Genomic DNA, 14,880 nt, shown 5'->3' on the forward strand with positions numbered 1-14,880 from the left:
TCGATCAATGCACGGTCCACTATTAGCTAAACCTGTACGCGTGCAAGACTCACCGTAAGAAATCCATGAATCGAATAGATCAGATAAGAGGTTATTGGGTTGTTCACAACGCACAAATAAAGAAATAAAACTGTTGGAAATAATTTGCAAGATTTTTGTGCAGCAGCAGCTGCTATACGTGATCCGCATTGATCGTTGAAACGTAAACGAGTTTGATAGCCGCCATTTTGAATGGACCAAACGTGGCTTGCTGTAAAGTCGAGGGCAAATTGAAGTTTGCAAAGGTTAATGCATCGGCGAAACTATTCAGAAACGAGATAAATAATTAAAATTTCCTTTTGAAATACCGTTTTTTTATTATATATACCACAGCACATGAATTCTATAAATTGAGAAAAGCATTCTCGTCACCATCTCGAGAGACGTGACCGCGACTATCAGATTACGTACACAAGTCCCCTACCTCCTCCGGTCGGTCGTGCTGCTGTAAGCCAGGACTTCATGTCGAACATCGGAGCTGCAGGGTTCGAAATACCCGGGTGCACACTGCACTATGCATGTCCACATCACAATGATGCAGGTAGATCGCCAGAGCAACATGCACACTGTGCATGTTGAAAAAAAGGCGAAAAAAGTAAGATCTTTGTCATCATATGCGAAATCATCCTCATTTTGGACATTTTGACTGGAAATATTTTTTCAGTTTTGTTGATATTGACGTGAATTTATCAAACTACGTAAAGTCTGCAAACCGGAAATTTAGAAGCTACGCATGAGCCTCTCCAGTGTACATAGCCTAGAGGGCCCCAAACTCTACAATTTGCTCATTTGCATATAAGTAGACTGCATAGCCTTGTCAAAAAATGCCCTACAGGCAGACCCTCGGCTTATTTCGGACGTATTCGATTACGTCCACATGGCAACGTTTTTGGTTACAATGCCCTCTGGGGCCCCATCGTGACCTATCGGCTAACATCGGCTGTATTCGATTGCGTCCACATGGCAATGTTTTGGTTTCCTCTGTGGTGGATTTTTTTATATTGAGACTCGAGAAAAGCTCTAAAATGTCAAAACAACGGACCATCCTTGATTTTGGGATTAAAAAGTCATCTGAGAAGTCTGATGAAATGGATGTTTGACCATGCATAGCGGAAAGTGAAAGTTCCTAGACGGAATCAGACAAGCGTCAATCGTCATGTAGTCAAGCCATGCTATCCGTCAGTGCATGTTACAAGTTCAACTGTCACTTGACAGTACCGTGAGATCCAGCTGCAGATTCTGCTATTGAACTTTGGTTCAAAGACAGTAAAACGCAGAGGAGACCCCAAACACGGCCATATGGACCACGAATGCATACAGACTAGAGGAACTTTCTTGGAATGATGGAGATGATAATTTGGAATACCTAGTTGACAAACTATGACCTGGGTGACAGTGCAGGTAGTCAGACTGCTGGTGCATGTTGATGCAAAACCTGACATGCACAGAGTGCATGTCGCCAAAAAAAGTATTTCAAACCCTGAGCTGCCGATTTGCAAGGCATGATCTCGTTGGTCTTGATGAAAAATGGTGCTGAAGGCACGTTTCTAAACCGTTTAAATGCAGTTTCCAGCAAGCGCTTGTATTGTTTCTTTAGTGCCATGCCGTTAATGTGTTGATCAAAGACCTTGTTTTCCGTCTACCATTTTGCCAGTGGTAAGGTGGATACTATACAGATTGCCTTGTGTTTGTCGTTCACACCCTTGATTGAAATAAACTGGGCAAAGTTTCATTGTTTTATAGTAATGACACTTCCCTTTTCACGCTTGCTTTTTAGCGACTTTACACACTAAGCTTGCCTTTTAGTGACTTCACGCACTGTGCACATTTTCACAGATACGTTCTCCATTCACACGGACTGCGTGTTGACAAACTGTGAATGAAGCTAGTCAAAACAAGGGTAGCGGAAACTGTCCATAGCGTAGCGGGGCAAAGTGTGAGCGTAGCGGGGCCACTACGCTAAAACTGCCTGGGGAGAACACTGATGGGTATCCGTCCGGCGTCAGTCTGTATGTATGTATGTATGTATGTATGTATGTATGTATGTATGTATGAATGTCCGTTTGTGAGGCGTCCGTCCACTCAAATATCTTGAGAACTGCAGTACTTACTGATTTTTTTTTAATGTCTAGAACCATTACTAAGACATGCCTTTATAAAATTCTTTTAAACCTTTCACAAGGACAACACACTAAGACTCTCAATAGCATGCAGGGCTGTCAATTATAGCCGGTCACCGGCGGCAAATCGCCGTCTGACACAGGTCTTGCCGCCGCCTGTTTTCCCTATTCAAGGCCTGCAATAATGATCTTTACACACGTTATGAATTCTTTCCTGTCCCAATTCTACCGTTGGCTGCGCTGTGCTACAGAGGCGCAGCCCCTAAGGCTCGTTGGTAACCGATTTCTGATTGGTTTCAATCGGTACTGTCAAAAAGCTTTACGTGTTCTGATTGGTTTTCGGACGTACACGATCGATATGGCTACGAAAGTCGACAGCCACGTTGGATTTATGGGTCCAAAAAAGACCCCGAGAGGCTTACACTAGCTCTGGATATAAAAGTAATGTCAATATTGGTAAATCATTTTATTTTCCTGAGGAATTTCAGTGATCGGGGGTTCAATCCATCAATGGTATAGCATGCAATGTAGATTTCACGCCGCGTCTGAGCAAAATGCCATAGCATTACGTGTATTTAGCGACTGGAATTTTTGATTTGTTTTCCCGTTTGCAGATCGTGAACACTCTTTACAATCAGTAAGAATCGTTTACTCAGCGCAAAAAAAAACTTTGTGGGGATTGACATAATTTTTAGTGAGTTTTGACTACCACTGAATTTGTTTGCACCAAGCCGCCGTTCTATGAAATGTATTCATACGGTAGTACATGCTGTGTACTGTGGTTGTTTCGAAGGCTGAGTATTGAAGTTTGATAACTATTTTCCGACATCCGAAATCTTTCCTCAAAAGCAAATATCGGTATTCCGATCCTTCAAAATCATTTACCAAGACCAACATTTTTTAATGTTTAGGGCAATCACAAAATTTAGCTAGGCTTGACTATATACTTTCGCGGTATCTTGCACCTACGTACGGCGGTAAACGATGTTTTGAATATATGGATATAACATGCATGTAGTGAGCCTACCCACTTGGCCGGCGAGGGTTTCGACAAAACTCTGACTACTGTGAGGGATATCAGAATAGATACTATGACAGTCACCAGGAGAAAAGATTTGATCGTTGACTTTCGCGCGCAAGGATTTACTACGTAAATAAATCAACATATTCTCAATCTTGTCGATTGAGAGGCCGACGGATAACGAAGCCACGCAATTTCATTTGCGGATGTAAACTTGAGTATTGTAATTGTTTGTATGACGTAGCGTCTACTCAAATTGTCTCTGGTAATGGTCTCGTATTTACCCCATTACATTTGTAAATTTTCACACCGGAAATTCATAGCCGGTAACTCTGAGGAGAGGTCTTGAAACAGACAAAATAAAATTACAGCAGTATCAACCAGACGTAGATCGGAATTTTTTGTCGTGACGTTATGACATCAGTTTTGCAGTGGGGACAAGATTTTTTTAAATTCTAATACGATTAGCTGTTTTTGAGTGGGAACGTATTACAATTATTGAATTACTTTCTGCAGATGTTGTTTCTTAAGAAATAGTTTCTGCAGGTGTAGTTTCTAAAGCTACATCTGAAGAAATACTTTTTGCAGATGTAGTTTCTGAAGCTACTGTTTCATCAGCCTGAGAATGGCAATATTGAGGTATTGTCAGCTGGTACTGCCATACAAGCCTTGGGCTTAGATTAGTACTCCAGTGATTCTGATTATGGTTCAAATTATGATCTTTATTAAGCAGGTTGTAATTTGACAGATTTCGTATGCAAATAATAATAACCTGGTGTATCAATAAACATAAACTCTGTAATACTTCTGTTTTAATTTATTTCACAAGATTCAATTTCATGTTACTTTTTACTTTTACGTATGCAAATAATAATAACCTGGTGTATCAATAAACAAAAACTCTGTAATACTTCTGTTGTAATTTATCTTACAAGATTCAATTTCATGTTACTTTTTATACTTCAGTTATAATAAACTTGACAGTAAATTGCCCTCAAAAGTGCCACCACAGGCCACCAATTGAAGATGAATAATTAGAAAAGCTTCAGCTTCAGGAGGGGGGACACCCCCCTCCTGGCCTCCCCCCGCGTGCGCTTGCGCGCACACCTTGCTCCGCTTCGCTCCGCACAAGGCTGTACCCTCCTGTTCTTTCACTTGTACCCTACTACTCTGAAAAACATTGACAGCCCTGAGCATGTGAAATGTCTTTATGATACAGTCCAATATGGCTACTTGGCAGCCATTTTCTTGCAATTTTTTTCATGTACAGAGCCATCACTAAGACATGCCATTACAAATTTCTTGTAATCTTTACACAAGGACTATACACCATGACTTACATGTACCCGGTATATATGTGTCAAATGTCGTAATGTTATGATCCAATATGGCCACCAAGCAGCCATTTTGTTCTGATTTTTAACTTGGCATACAGGTACCTTGTGGTGGTATAAGTCAGACATATCCATATTGTGATAAAATTTGCAATTGAAAATTTTTAACAATTTTTTTTATTATTTTGTAATATTTTGATGCTTTGGTCATCCTCTCAGAAATTGCTCAGCCAATGACCTTCAAATTAATATTAGAAAATCCTGGTGATGAAGTGAATAAGCTTGCAAAACAGTAGGGTGAAATTTTTCTGATAGGATTTTTGGACATTTTTTCCATTTTTAGGTCAAAATGTTTTACTTGGAAAATATGTCTTATCATTTTTAAATTTGACACATATGGGATGATACCAATTAGTTTTAAAAGTTGACATATACCGGTAGGTCCCTTTATAGGATGATACCTATTTGGTATTTTTAGCTCATATTTGGTATATGTATAAACACCAAAGGAGCTTATATGGTGAGTCGGTGGTGTCTGTATGTCTATATGTATGTATGTATGAATGTAGTATGTATATATGTATATTAGTATGTGTGGATGTATGTCTGTCCAACTCAAAAACTCCAAAACCGCTGCACCTACCATCTTAGTATTTGGTGTACAGGTTGACCTAGGGGTTGAGATGTGAATTTGTTCAAATGAACATGTCAGTGTCAAAAATATGCAAATGAGGTAAGACAAAGGGAAAATCCTGCAAATGTGTGGGAGTGGTGGTGTTAACTGAAACAGCCTACACATCTAAGTGAGAGGTTCTATGACCATGACCTCATGACTGTATATTATATGCAGTATACCTTCCGTGTGTGGGAGTGGTGGCAGTAACTGAAACAGCCTACACACTGAGTCATTTCCTGTCATTGTTTATGAACTTTTTCACATATTGGCAGACATGCTCAAACCAAGACGGACTGTGTTGCAACATTCCCATGCTATGCATGTTCCTAAAGTTTACCTCTTGTACCTAAAGATTCAGATCTTATTTTAATACTTTTGTCATTCTTATTTTTCTGGTTTAGATATTTCTTGAATGGACCAATTCAAACCAAATGTGAGCACACTGTCCTTGACTGTATTTTTAGCTCACATTTGGTATACCAATGTGAGGTTATCGTATAAGCTGAAGTTGGTGGCGTCTGTATGTATGTATGTATGTATGTATGTATGTATGTATGTATGTGTGTACGTATAGTATGTCCGTCAACATCAAGAACTCACAACTGCTGCACTTTTCAGCTTGGTATTTGGTGTGTGGATGCATCCTTGGCTATAGATGGGATTTTGTTCAAATGAAGTTTGCATTGCCAAAATTATGCAAATGAGCTTAAAATATGTGAAAATGGTCACAAATTAATAGCTCAAGAACCGCTGTTTTGATTGCTTTGAAAATTTGTGTGCAAGTACCTTTTATAGGTGGACCTTGTATAGTTTTATGTATATCGTGAAGATATCATGAATTTTGTATTTTTGCTAAATTTTTGGTTATTTTTCTCATTTTAAGTAAAAATTATTCTTCTCTGAAACTGCTAGCTCAATTGCTCTCAAATTTAAGTTTGATATTTGCAAGGGTGTTACCCTTCTAATTTGTTGAAATTGTGACAAAATTGGAAAAATTACTGTTCTGGGGCAATTTTTGTCATTTTTGGTCAAAAAATCGTAAAAATACTTTAAATTATGTTTAACATATTTAAACTCAAAGAATAAAAATCCTTTGGTTACAGATTTATAGATGAACTCAGTAATATATATTGAATTTCTGATGAAATGTGTAATTTTGTATTTTTGGGGCAATTTTTGCCATTTTTGGTCAAAAAAAATATATTTCCAAAACTACTCATCTGATAGCTTTAAATTTGGTATACAGGTTCCTACAGATAAACTTTATATGATATATTGAATATATGACGAAATCTGCAATTTTGTATTTTTGGTGCAATTTTTGCCATTTTTGGTCAGAAAATGTGTTTCTCAAAAACTACTTGTCTGATACCTTTGATTTTTGGTATACAGGTTCCTAGGGGTTGTCTTAGTGTGATATATTGAAATTTGATGAAATCTTCAATTTTTAGCTCCGCTGTCAGCGACGCGGAGCTTATCAAATAGGTTGATTATCCGTCGTCGTCCGGCGTCCGGCGTCCGTCGTCCGGCGTCCGTCGTCGTCCGTCAACAATTGCCTTCTCCTCTGAAACCACAAGTTCAATTGCTTTGAAATTTTATATGCAGTTCACTTGGGGTGACCTCACTTCAGTTTGTTCAAATTATGGTGAAATTTGCATATTTGTATTTTTGGGGCATTTTTTGGTGTTTTTGGTAAAAAAATCTTCTTCTCTGAAACCGCTCGTCCGATTGCTTTGAAATTTGATATGCACTTTGCTTAGGGTGACTTAAATCAGATTTGTTCAAATGGTGGTGAAATTTGCATATTTGTATTTTTAAGGCAATTTTTGTCATTTTTGGTAAAAAAATCTTTAAAAATCTTCTTCTTCAAAAGTACTGGTCAGATAGCTTTTATATTTAGTACATATGTCCCTAGGGATGATCTATTTCAGATTTGTTCAAATTGTGCAGAAATATGCAAATTTGCATTTTTAAGGCAATTTTTGCCATTTTTGGTCAAAAATGTATTTCTCAAAAGTACTGGTCTGATAGTTCTGAAATTTGGTATACAGGTTTCTATAGATGAACTAAGTAATATTTATTGAATTTCTGATGAATCCTGTAATTTTGTATTTTTGGGGCAATTTTTGCCATTTTTGGTCAAAAAATGTGTATTTCCAAAAGTACTCATCTGATAGCTTTGAAATTTGGTATACAGGTTTCTACAGATGAACTAAATGATATTTATGGAAATAATGATGAAATCTGCAATTTTGTAATTTTGGGGCAATTTGTGCCATTTTTGGACAAAAAATGTATTTCTCAAAAAGTACTGGTCTGATAGCTTTGAAATTTGGTATACAGGTTTCTACAGATAAGCTTAGTAATATATATTGAATTTCTGATGAAATCTGTAATTTTGTATTTTTGGGGCAATTTTTGCCATTTTTGGTCAAAAAATGTGTATTTCCAAAACTACTTATCTGATAGCTTTGAAATTTGGTATACAGGTTTCCATAGATGAACTAAATGATATTTATTGAAATAATGATGACATCTGCAATTTTTGTAACTTTGGGGCAATTTTTGCCATTTTTGGTCAAAAAATGCGTTTCTCAAAAAGTACTGGTCTAACAGCTGTGAAATTTGGTATACAGGTTTCTATAGATAAACTACATGATATTTATTGAAATTATTATGAAATCTGCAATTTTGAATTTTGGGTGCAATATTTTTCCATTTTTGGTCAAAAATGTGTTTCTCAAAAAGTACTGGTCTTACTGCTTTGAAATTTGGTATACAGGTTTCCACTAATATCTGATCTTTTGAAATTATGATGAAATCTGCAATTTTTATTTTGGGGGCAATTGTTGCCATTTTTGGTCAGAATATTTTATTCTCAAAAAACTACTCATCAGATAGCTTTGGTTGACATGTTCTTAGGGATGATCGGATGTGATATATTCAAAGTATGATGAAATCTTCAATTTTGTATTTTTGCAGCTTATTTTAGCCACTTTTTTCTGGCCACTGCATTGAGTTATCAAAGATTTCCACCTTCTTCGAATTCATCAACATGTGTCAAAAATAGTTATTCTCTAATAAACACAGCGGAGCTATATCGGCCGCTAGGTCGCTTGTAGTATTTTTGGGTGAATTTTTGCCATTTTTTGTCAAAATATTTGTTTCTCAAAAGTTACTCATCTGATAGCTTTGATATTTGGTATACAGGTTCCTAGGCTTTATCTTAATGTAATATATTGAAATTATGATGAAATCATTAATTTTGTATTTTTGCAGCTAATTTTGCCATTTTTGGAATTTTTGAAATGAGCTATCAAAGATATCCATCTTCTTCATCAATACATGTGTCACAAAAAGTTATTCTCTACGTAACACAGCAGAGCTCTGTCAACTGTTGGGTTGCTTGTTTTTTCAAAACCGCCGGTGAGACAGCTTTAATATTTGGTTTACAGGTCCTTAGGATGACCTACTTAATTTTGTCTCCATGTCTACAGTAGCTTCAGGGACTTTGGCCCTGTTTTTCTTATTTGTGAATTATTTAACTTTTTTCTGTATTGAAGTATCTTAAGGCAGTTTACATGTATACTGTAGCTTAGAATTTTTCTGATCTATATCTTTAATCATCTTTTGGGTTCTTTGGGTCCATATCCCTTCTCATGCCTATACATCATCAACTATTTGCCAACAACTCCATGCCAACAACTAATTACCAGTCCTGGCCACACGTTGGAGAAGCTACAGCGTCATTGATGGTATTTTTAAGCTTATATTGCAAACAATATGGGGAGTGACAGCAATTTTAGAATTTTAAATCTAACAATGGAAAATAGTAACAGTCATTATGTAAGCGCTTAAAGGCAGTAATTTAATTGATTTTTGTTGTAGAGTCACCAGTGTAACTCCAGTGATGGCTATAAAGAGAAGAAAACACTTCTGGAGACTGAAGAATCTTCTTCTAATGTCAGAAACAGACAAAGAATTGCACATCAAGCAAAATTTGATAGCGTAAGTAATACCTTATCTCATCATTACTGAAAACTGACCTCATTTCATTTGACATTTGAACTCCTCTTTGAATGATGCAATGCGTATTAGGTTGGTATATTGTGGTGTCAGTCATGTACTGTCTGTCAAATTTTCTGTCCCATGAAGTTTGTTTTTAGTTGACCTTTTGTATTTTGACTGGAGTGTGACTCTGAGTAACTGGGTAAGTTGGTTTTGACTCTGAGTTTCACGCTGTATGCAGTTATCAGACAACTGAGGGATCCTTGCCATTAGCACACATGTAATGTTCAGTGGCACCTAGACTAAAAGATCTGTCACTCCAGGGCACTCTTTACAGAGTGAAGAGAGCGCCCTCCAGTGACGGAACTTTCAGTCAAAATGGCACCCAGGTGGCAGAGGTGTTAGTGTGTGGCAATCAGTTCCATTTGCTAGATGGGTTCGTGGGTATGGTTCATTAAGTAAAATTTGTCTTTGCTGTGTCATTTCAAGACAAATTCTAACCTTTTATTGAGTAAGTTGTTCTTTTTGGCGTTGATTATATAGAGTGTTTCTGGAAGGAACAGATTGCAATGTTAAGTTTAATTTATGTATGCTGTTGCCCAGGTGACAATAAACCAGCTGGTGTTGAATTGCAGTTCTCTTTGGTTCATTTTCCAAATGTATATGGAAACTAAACTCAGGCTTGTTCAGTTGCTGTGCATTGATGAGTGCGTATCTTATATCATCCGGCCTGATAACAGAATTGACTGACTTCTTTTTTTCTTAGACCACTCATACCACATACCAGAGTGTTTAATTCTTCGTATTCTGAGCAAACACCTAGTCTCTTTCAAATGCCTTCACAGTTGCACTGGTACTTTTGCAAAATTACGTCTCTATTTTGCACAATAGTGCGGGCTTGAGTTTTACCAATACCAAACTCAACAGCAATTTGTCAACAGCTAAGTTTTCTAGAGTCTGCAGCTCGGATGACTTTGACTTTACAGTCGAAGGAAAGTTTGATACACTTATACTTGAGAGACATGCTGATGCATGATGATTGCAACCTAGAATGTCGCCAATGTGCATTTTTGCTTGGGTTTTATTAGCTCCACTGTCAGCAATGTGGAGCTCATAAGATACAGAGCTCAAAGTTAACATTTTCAGTTCGTCGCATTTTGCCCAAATTCGAAATTTTTGGGGGCAAACCTAAAAAATTTAGGGGCATTTTGTATTGTCACCAAAACCTTAAAAAAAAATGTGACATGCTATATTTAGACTGCTGTCACAAAGGAAACATCAACTCATATGATGTTGGAAAGCATCATAAAAAACCAAGACTAAGAAAACTGTGTCATATATTCCAATCTGTACATTTGTTTCCCTAAAAAAGATTACAATTTTTGCTCACTATGTCGCAGCGATGTCTGTCTGTGTGTCTGTCTGTCCGTCTGTCTGTCTGCTCGATATCTCAAAAACGGCTCATCAGATCAGAATCAAATCTGGTACAAAGATTCAGTTTGCAACTGGCAAGAACTTATTAGTTTTTGGTGGGTGTGACTTGCTTACTTTTTGCTCATTTGCATAATTAATGATTTTAGAAAAAAACGGATATATATTGACAATGACTGCACACAAATTGATGAGATTTGCTACAAATGTTAATCACACCAAGATATATCAGCTGTGAAAGATGTTAAGGGGTGACATAAAAGATAATGGATAATTGCATATTTAATGAACTTTCCTAATTAGGGATATATATGTGATTTAACTTAATCAAAATTGACAAAACTTGGTTATATATTGAAGATAATATGATTTAACATTATTAAAAGTCATCAAGCATTCTTACTTCATCAAACTCTTAATTTGCATATTTAATGAACTTTTGAAATTAGGGATATTTATTTGAATTGACTTGACCAAAATTGATGAAATTTGCTATGTACATTAAAGATACTATGATATAACATTGATGAAAGTCATTAAGCATTTTTACTTCAGCCAAATACTTATTTGCATATTTAATAAACTTTCTGAATTAGATATATATATCTGAATTGACTCGACCAAAGTAAATGAAACTTGCTATGTACATTGAAGATACTATGATGTAACATTATTGAAAATCATTCAGCAGTTTTACTTCAGCCAATTCCCTATTTACATATTTAATGAACTTCACTAATTAAGGATACATATATCTGAATTGACTCGACCGAAGTTGATGAATCTTGCTACACATATTGAAGATACTATAAAACAACATTATTGAAAGTCATTAAACTTACTTCAGCCAATTCCTAATTTGCATATCTAATGAACTTTCCTAATTAGGGATATTTATCTGTATTGACTAGACCAAATTTGACGAAACTCGCCATGTACATTAAAGATACTATGATACAACATTGAAAGTCATTAAGCATTTTCACTTTAGCCAATTCCTTATTTGCAAATTTAACAAACTTTCCTAATTAAAGGTCTGGTGAAATGATCCCATTCTGGTGACTGAATATCTTCCAGGGGGGCAATACTATTACACTCGTAATAGAATTGCAACCTAAATGTATGCGCGAGTGTTAATTTTTTTGATATTTCTATGTGCGGCTTTCATCTGGTCATTTTGCGACACTCAGGTCACGCCCTCCACAGGGTTCATGGTTGGCCAACTGTGACGTCAGAGCGGTGTTCATTTACATCAAATAGCGGTCCCACGCCGCCTTATCTCTGCCCGGTATCCGCTAACAAAACAGTGTTCGCGCTGCCCATTTGCCATGTTGCGAATCGAAATCCGGAGAGGCGAAAAAAAATCGATCCTAATTCACCACAGTGGCGAAACTGATTTTTGTATTAAAAATATGGCAAAATGAAGAAAAAACATGGGTTTTTTTAGTCTTTTGTTGATCTGCGCTTCTCTCTCGGCGATTCGCAAAACTGTATCTAATTCCGTATTATTGCGTTCTTTCCATCCAATCGAGCAAGTCTGGTGGGAGATTTGACGTCATTTAGTCTAGTATACAGCATGCATAAATGGCTCTTGCGAGAATTGAAACAGCCCTGGCGATAAATTTGACGTCATTTTGTCTAGTGTACAGAAGGCATAGGAATGCTTGCTCACGAGAATGTTGAAATTTTTGCTATACATAGCAGACATACGCATTTTAATCGGGGCCACAAGGTTCGGTGTTGCAGTTGATTTGCATTGCGGTCTAGATGTTCCGTGTTGTGCATTTTAATCACGGTCTTAAACATTCCATGTTGCGGTCGATTTGCATCATGGTCCTCGTGGTCTGGTATTCCTCGTTGTTCTTCATTTTAATCGCCGTCCCAACGACGCGTTCCATGTTGCTGTCGATTTGTATCATGGAGGACTCTACCTCCATGATTTGTACCGCGATCTCTACGTTCCGTGTTGTTGTTCATTTTAATGGTTGTCCCACCATTCAGTGTTGCTGTTCATGCAGCTGATTTGCATCGCAGTCCCAACCTTCCGTGTTGTAGTGCATTTTAATCACAGTCCCATTTACGTTTTAAGTTACTGTCGATTTGCATTGCGGCCCCGACGTTCCGTGTTGTAGACTACGGTAGTGCATTTTAATGGTTCATGTAGTCACAACGTTCAGTGTTGGTGTTCATGCAGTTCATTTGCATCGCGGTCCCAACCTTCTGTTAATGAATAGCGAGGCAGGCTCAGCCGAGGGACCGTGGCCGATCGTACGAACCAGAAGAGACAAACACATTATGGTTCAAACACTCAACACTTGACGGGAACTTGAAGAAGTTTACAGTTGAGCGTTCACATTCTTGCTGCTGTCACAGTCACCAAAAGAACAACGTCTTCCCATACTGAAAGAGGACACTGTTCTGATCATGTAAGCGGAAACCCTAGAAATTACCCCCCGTAGGGAGCTTAGGGAGGTGTGAAATACATTACTTCCCGTTATGAGATACGGCGTCGGGCAAACTTCGGAAAGCCGAAAAATGTCGACTTGAGAGGCTCGGGGGACACGCCCACATTGCATTTTTCTTTTGCCATATTCCATAATCACGTGCGCTAAACGAAAAAAGAAATGAATGTGACTGTTTTAAAGACCATCAACTGTATTTCTGTGATTTTGCAACATGGGCATTTCACCAGACCTTTAAGGATATTTATCTGTCTTGACTAGACCAAAGTTGACGAATCGCTTTGTACATTAAAGATACTATGATACGATATTATTGAAAGTCATTTAACATTTTTACTTCAGCCAATTCCTAATTTCCGTATTTAATGAGAACATTTCAGTCAATTCCTAATTTGCATATTTTATACTTTCCTGATTGGGGATATATACTTGGATTTAGAATTAATCTGTGGTGAATATTATTCATTATGTTGATCATAACACTTTCAATGAAGTTGCAACCATGTGGCAAACGTTCAAATTTACAAATAACTGCAACATATAATGAAACACGTGAGCATTTTCAGTTCATATCTGGTGTATGAGCTGCTGTCTTTATTTGTGTACAACCCATCTCTTTTTCTTTCCTTACGTTTGCGTCAACTGTTATTGCCAGTACACGTTCATCAACTGGCGTTGTGATAAGATGCATCGGAATGCATTGGAATTGATTTGTATCGCAAAGTATCAAGAAATCCCTGTATCTAAGATAAATAGACTTCAGCAAGTCTAGTATACAATCAGTTGTATCAGTCAAGACTGACTTAATCAGTTTCCATCATTTGTAATGTGTGATCCAGTTTTAGTGTGGCATAGTCTGTACCGCTCTTCATTCAATACAACTCCCCTTTACTCCGTTCTGCAGATCACACCAATAACTTTCAGTAGTACTCTTTCAGGTGGACCAATCAAAGCACTAGCAGTACGTAGATAACTACTTTTTAAACAAAACTCTGAATAGAAATGCAGCAACTATGATCAGCATTTGATGGATTTTTCTGGGCCAGAGAACAAAACTCAAAAGTATGTGCTCATTAAATCATTAAAGCATTAAATCCCACTGTTTGTTGATCATCCCGGGTCGATTGCTAAGTCCATTATAAATAATTGCAGTCGCTTCCCGGCATATTCTAACAATGTTACGATATTTCAACAAATTTGCTCGCTGTTTTGATCCAGCTGAAAACGGAAACCTTTGAAACGGGCTAATCTCGTTCAAGCTTGATGAAATCGATGCTTCAATCTGCTTTCCGAAGGACGATTTCAGGAAGTGGTCTAGCGGGCTTGGCATCTCACATGCCACTCAACGTGAATATTCACTACGCACTTTAAAAGCATGTAACATATTGCTTTGGTAGGCTTTTCCCTTGTCAGCTATATTTTGATGACAAGATATGCTAGATTATGATTGGTTCAACTGAAAGTGATGTGACAGCACTAAAACTGCTTCTAATACTTGATCGGATTCTAGTAAAATTTATCATTAAATTCATGGGATATTTTGACAGATCTAGATAACATCAGTAGACACATTCATTGGCAGGGCTGTGCAGAGGAGGAAACGTGCTCAAACCTTTGAGTAATGCTGCTCAACGGCAATGCTTATTCAATGTGTATTTTTGGGTCATGGCCTTTGGGGTCATTGCTCTGCGAACATTGAGCAAGTGCACGTTGAATTTGATCGCGTTCAGAGGATGGTCTTGAAAAAGTTTAAAGGTGAAATGAAGGAAAAAAAACATTCCAAAAAATT

General features: G+C 37.3%; 1 protein-coding gene across 2 annotated transcripts in view; it reads left to right on the forward strand.

Moving 5' to 3' along the window:
• LOC139139391 (RNA exonuclease 1 homolog) overlaps positions 1–14,880 on the forward strand; it is a 216,522-nt gene that overhangs the window by 19,098 nt on the left and 182,544 nt on the right. For both annotated transcript variants that reach the window (XM_070708293.1, XM_070708294.1), the window contains exon 3: positions 9,079–9,198. In XM_070708293.1, coding sequence (XP_070564394.1) covers positions 9,079–9,198 — 120 coding nt within the window. The remainder of the gene's footprint in view (positions 1–9,078; positions 9,199–14,880) is intronic.

This window comes from Ptychodera flava, chromosome 8, assembly GCF_041260155.1.
Source record: "Ptychodera flava strain L36383 chromosome 8, AS_Pfla_20210202, whole genome shotgun sequence".
NCBI lineage: Eukaryota > Metazoa > Hemichordata > Enteropneusta > Ptychoderidae > Ptychodera > Ptychodera flava.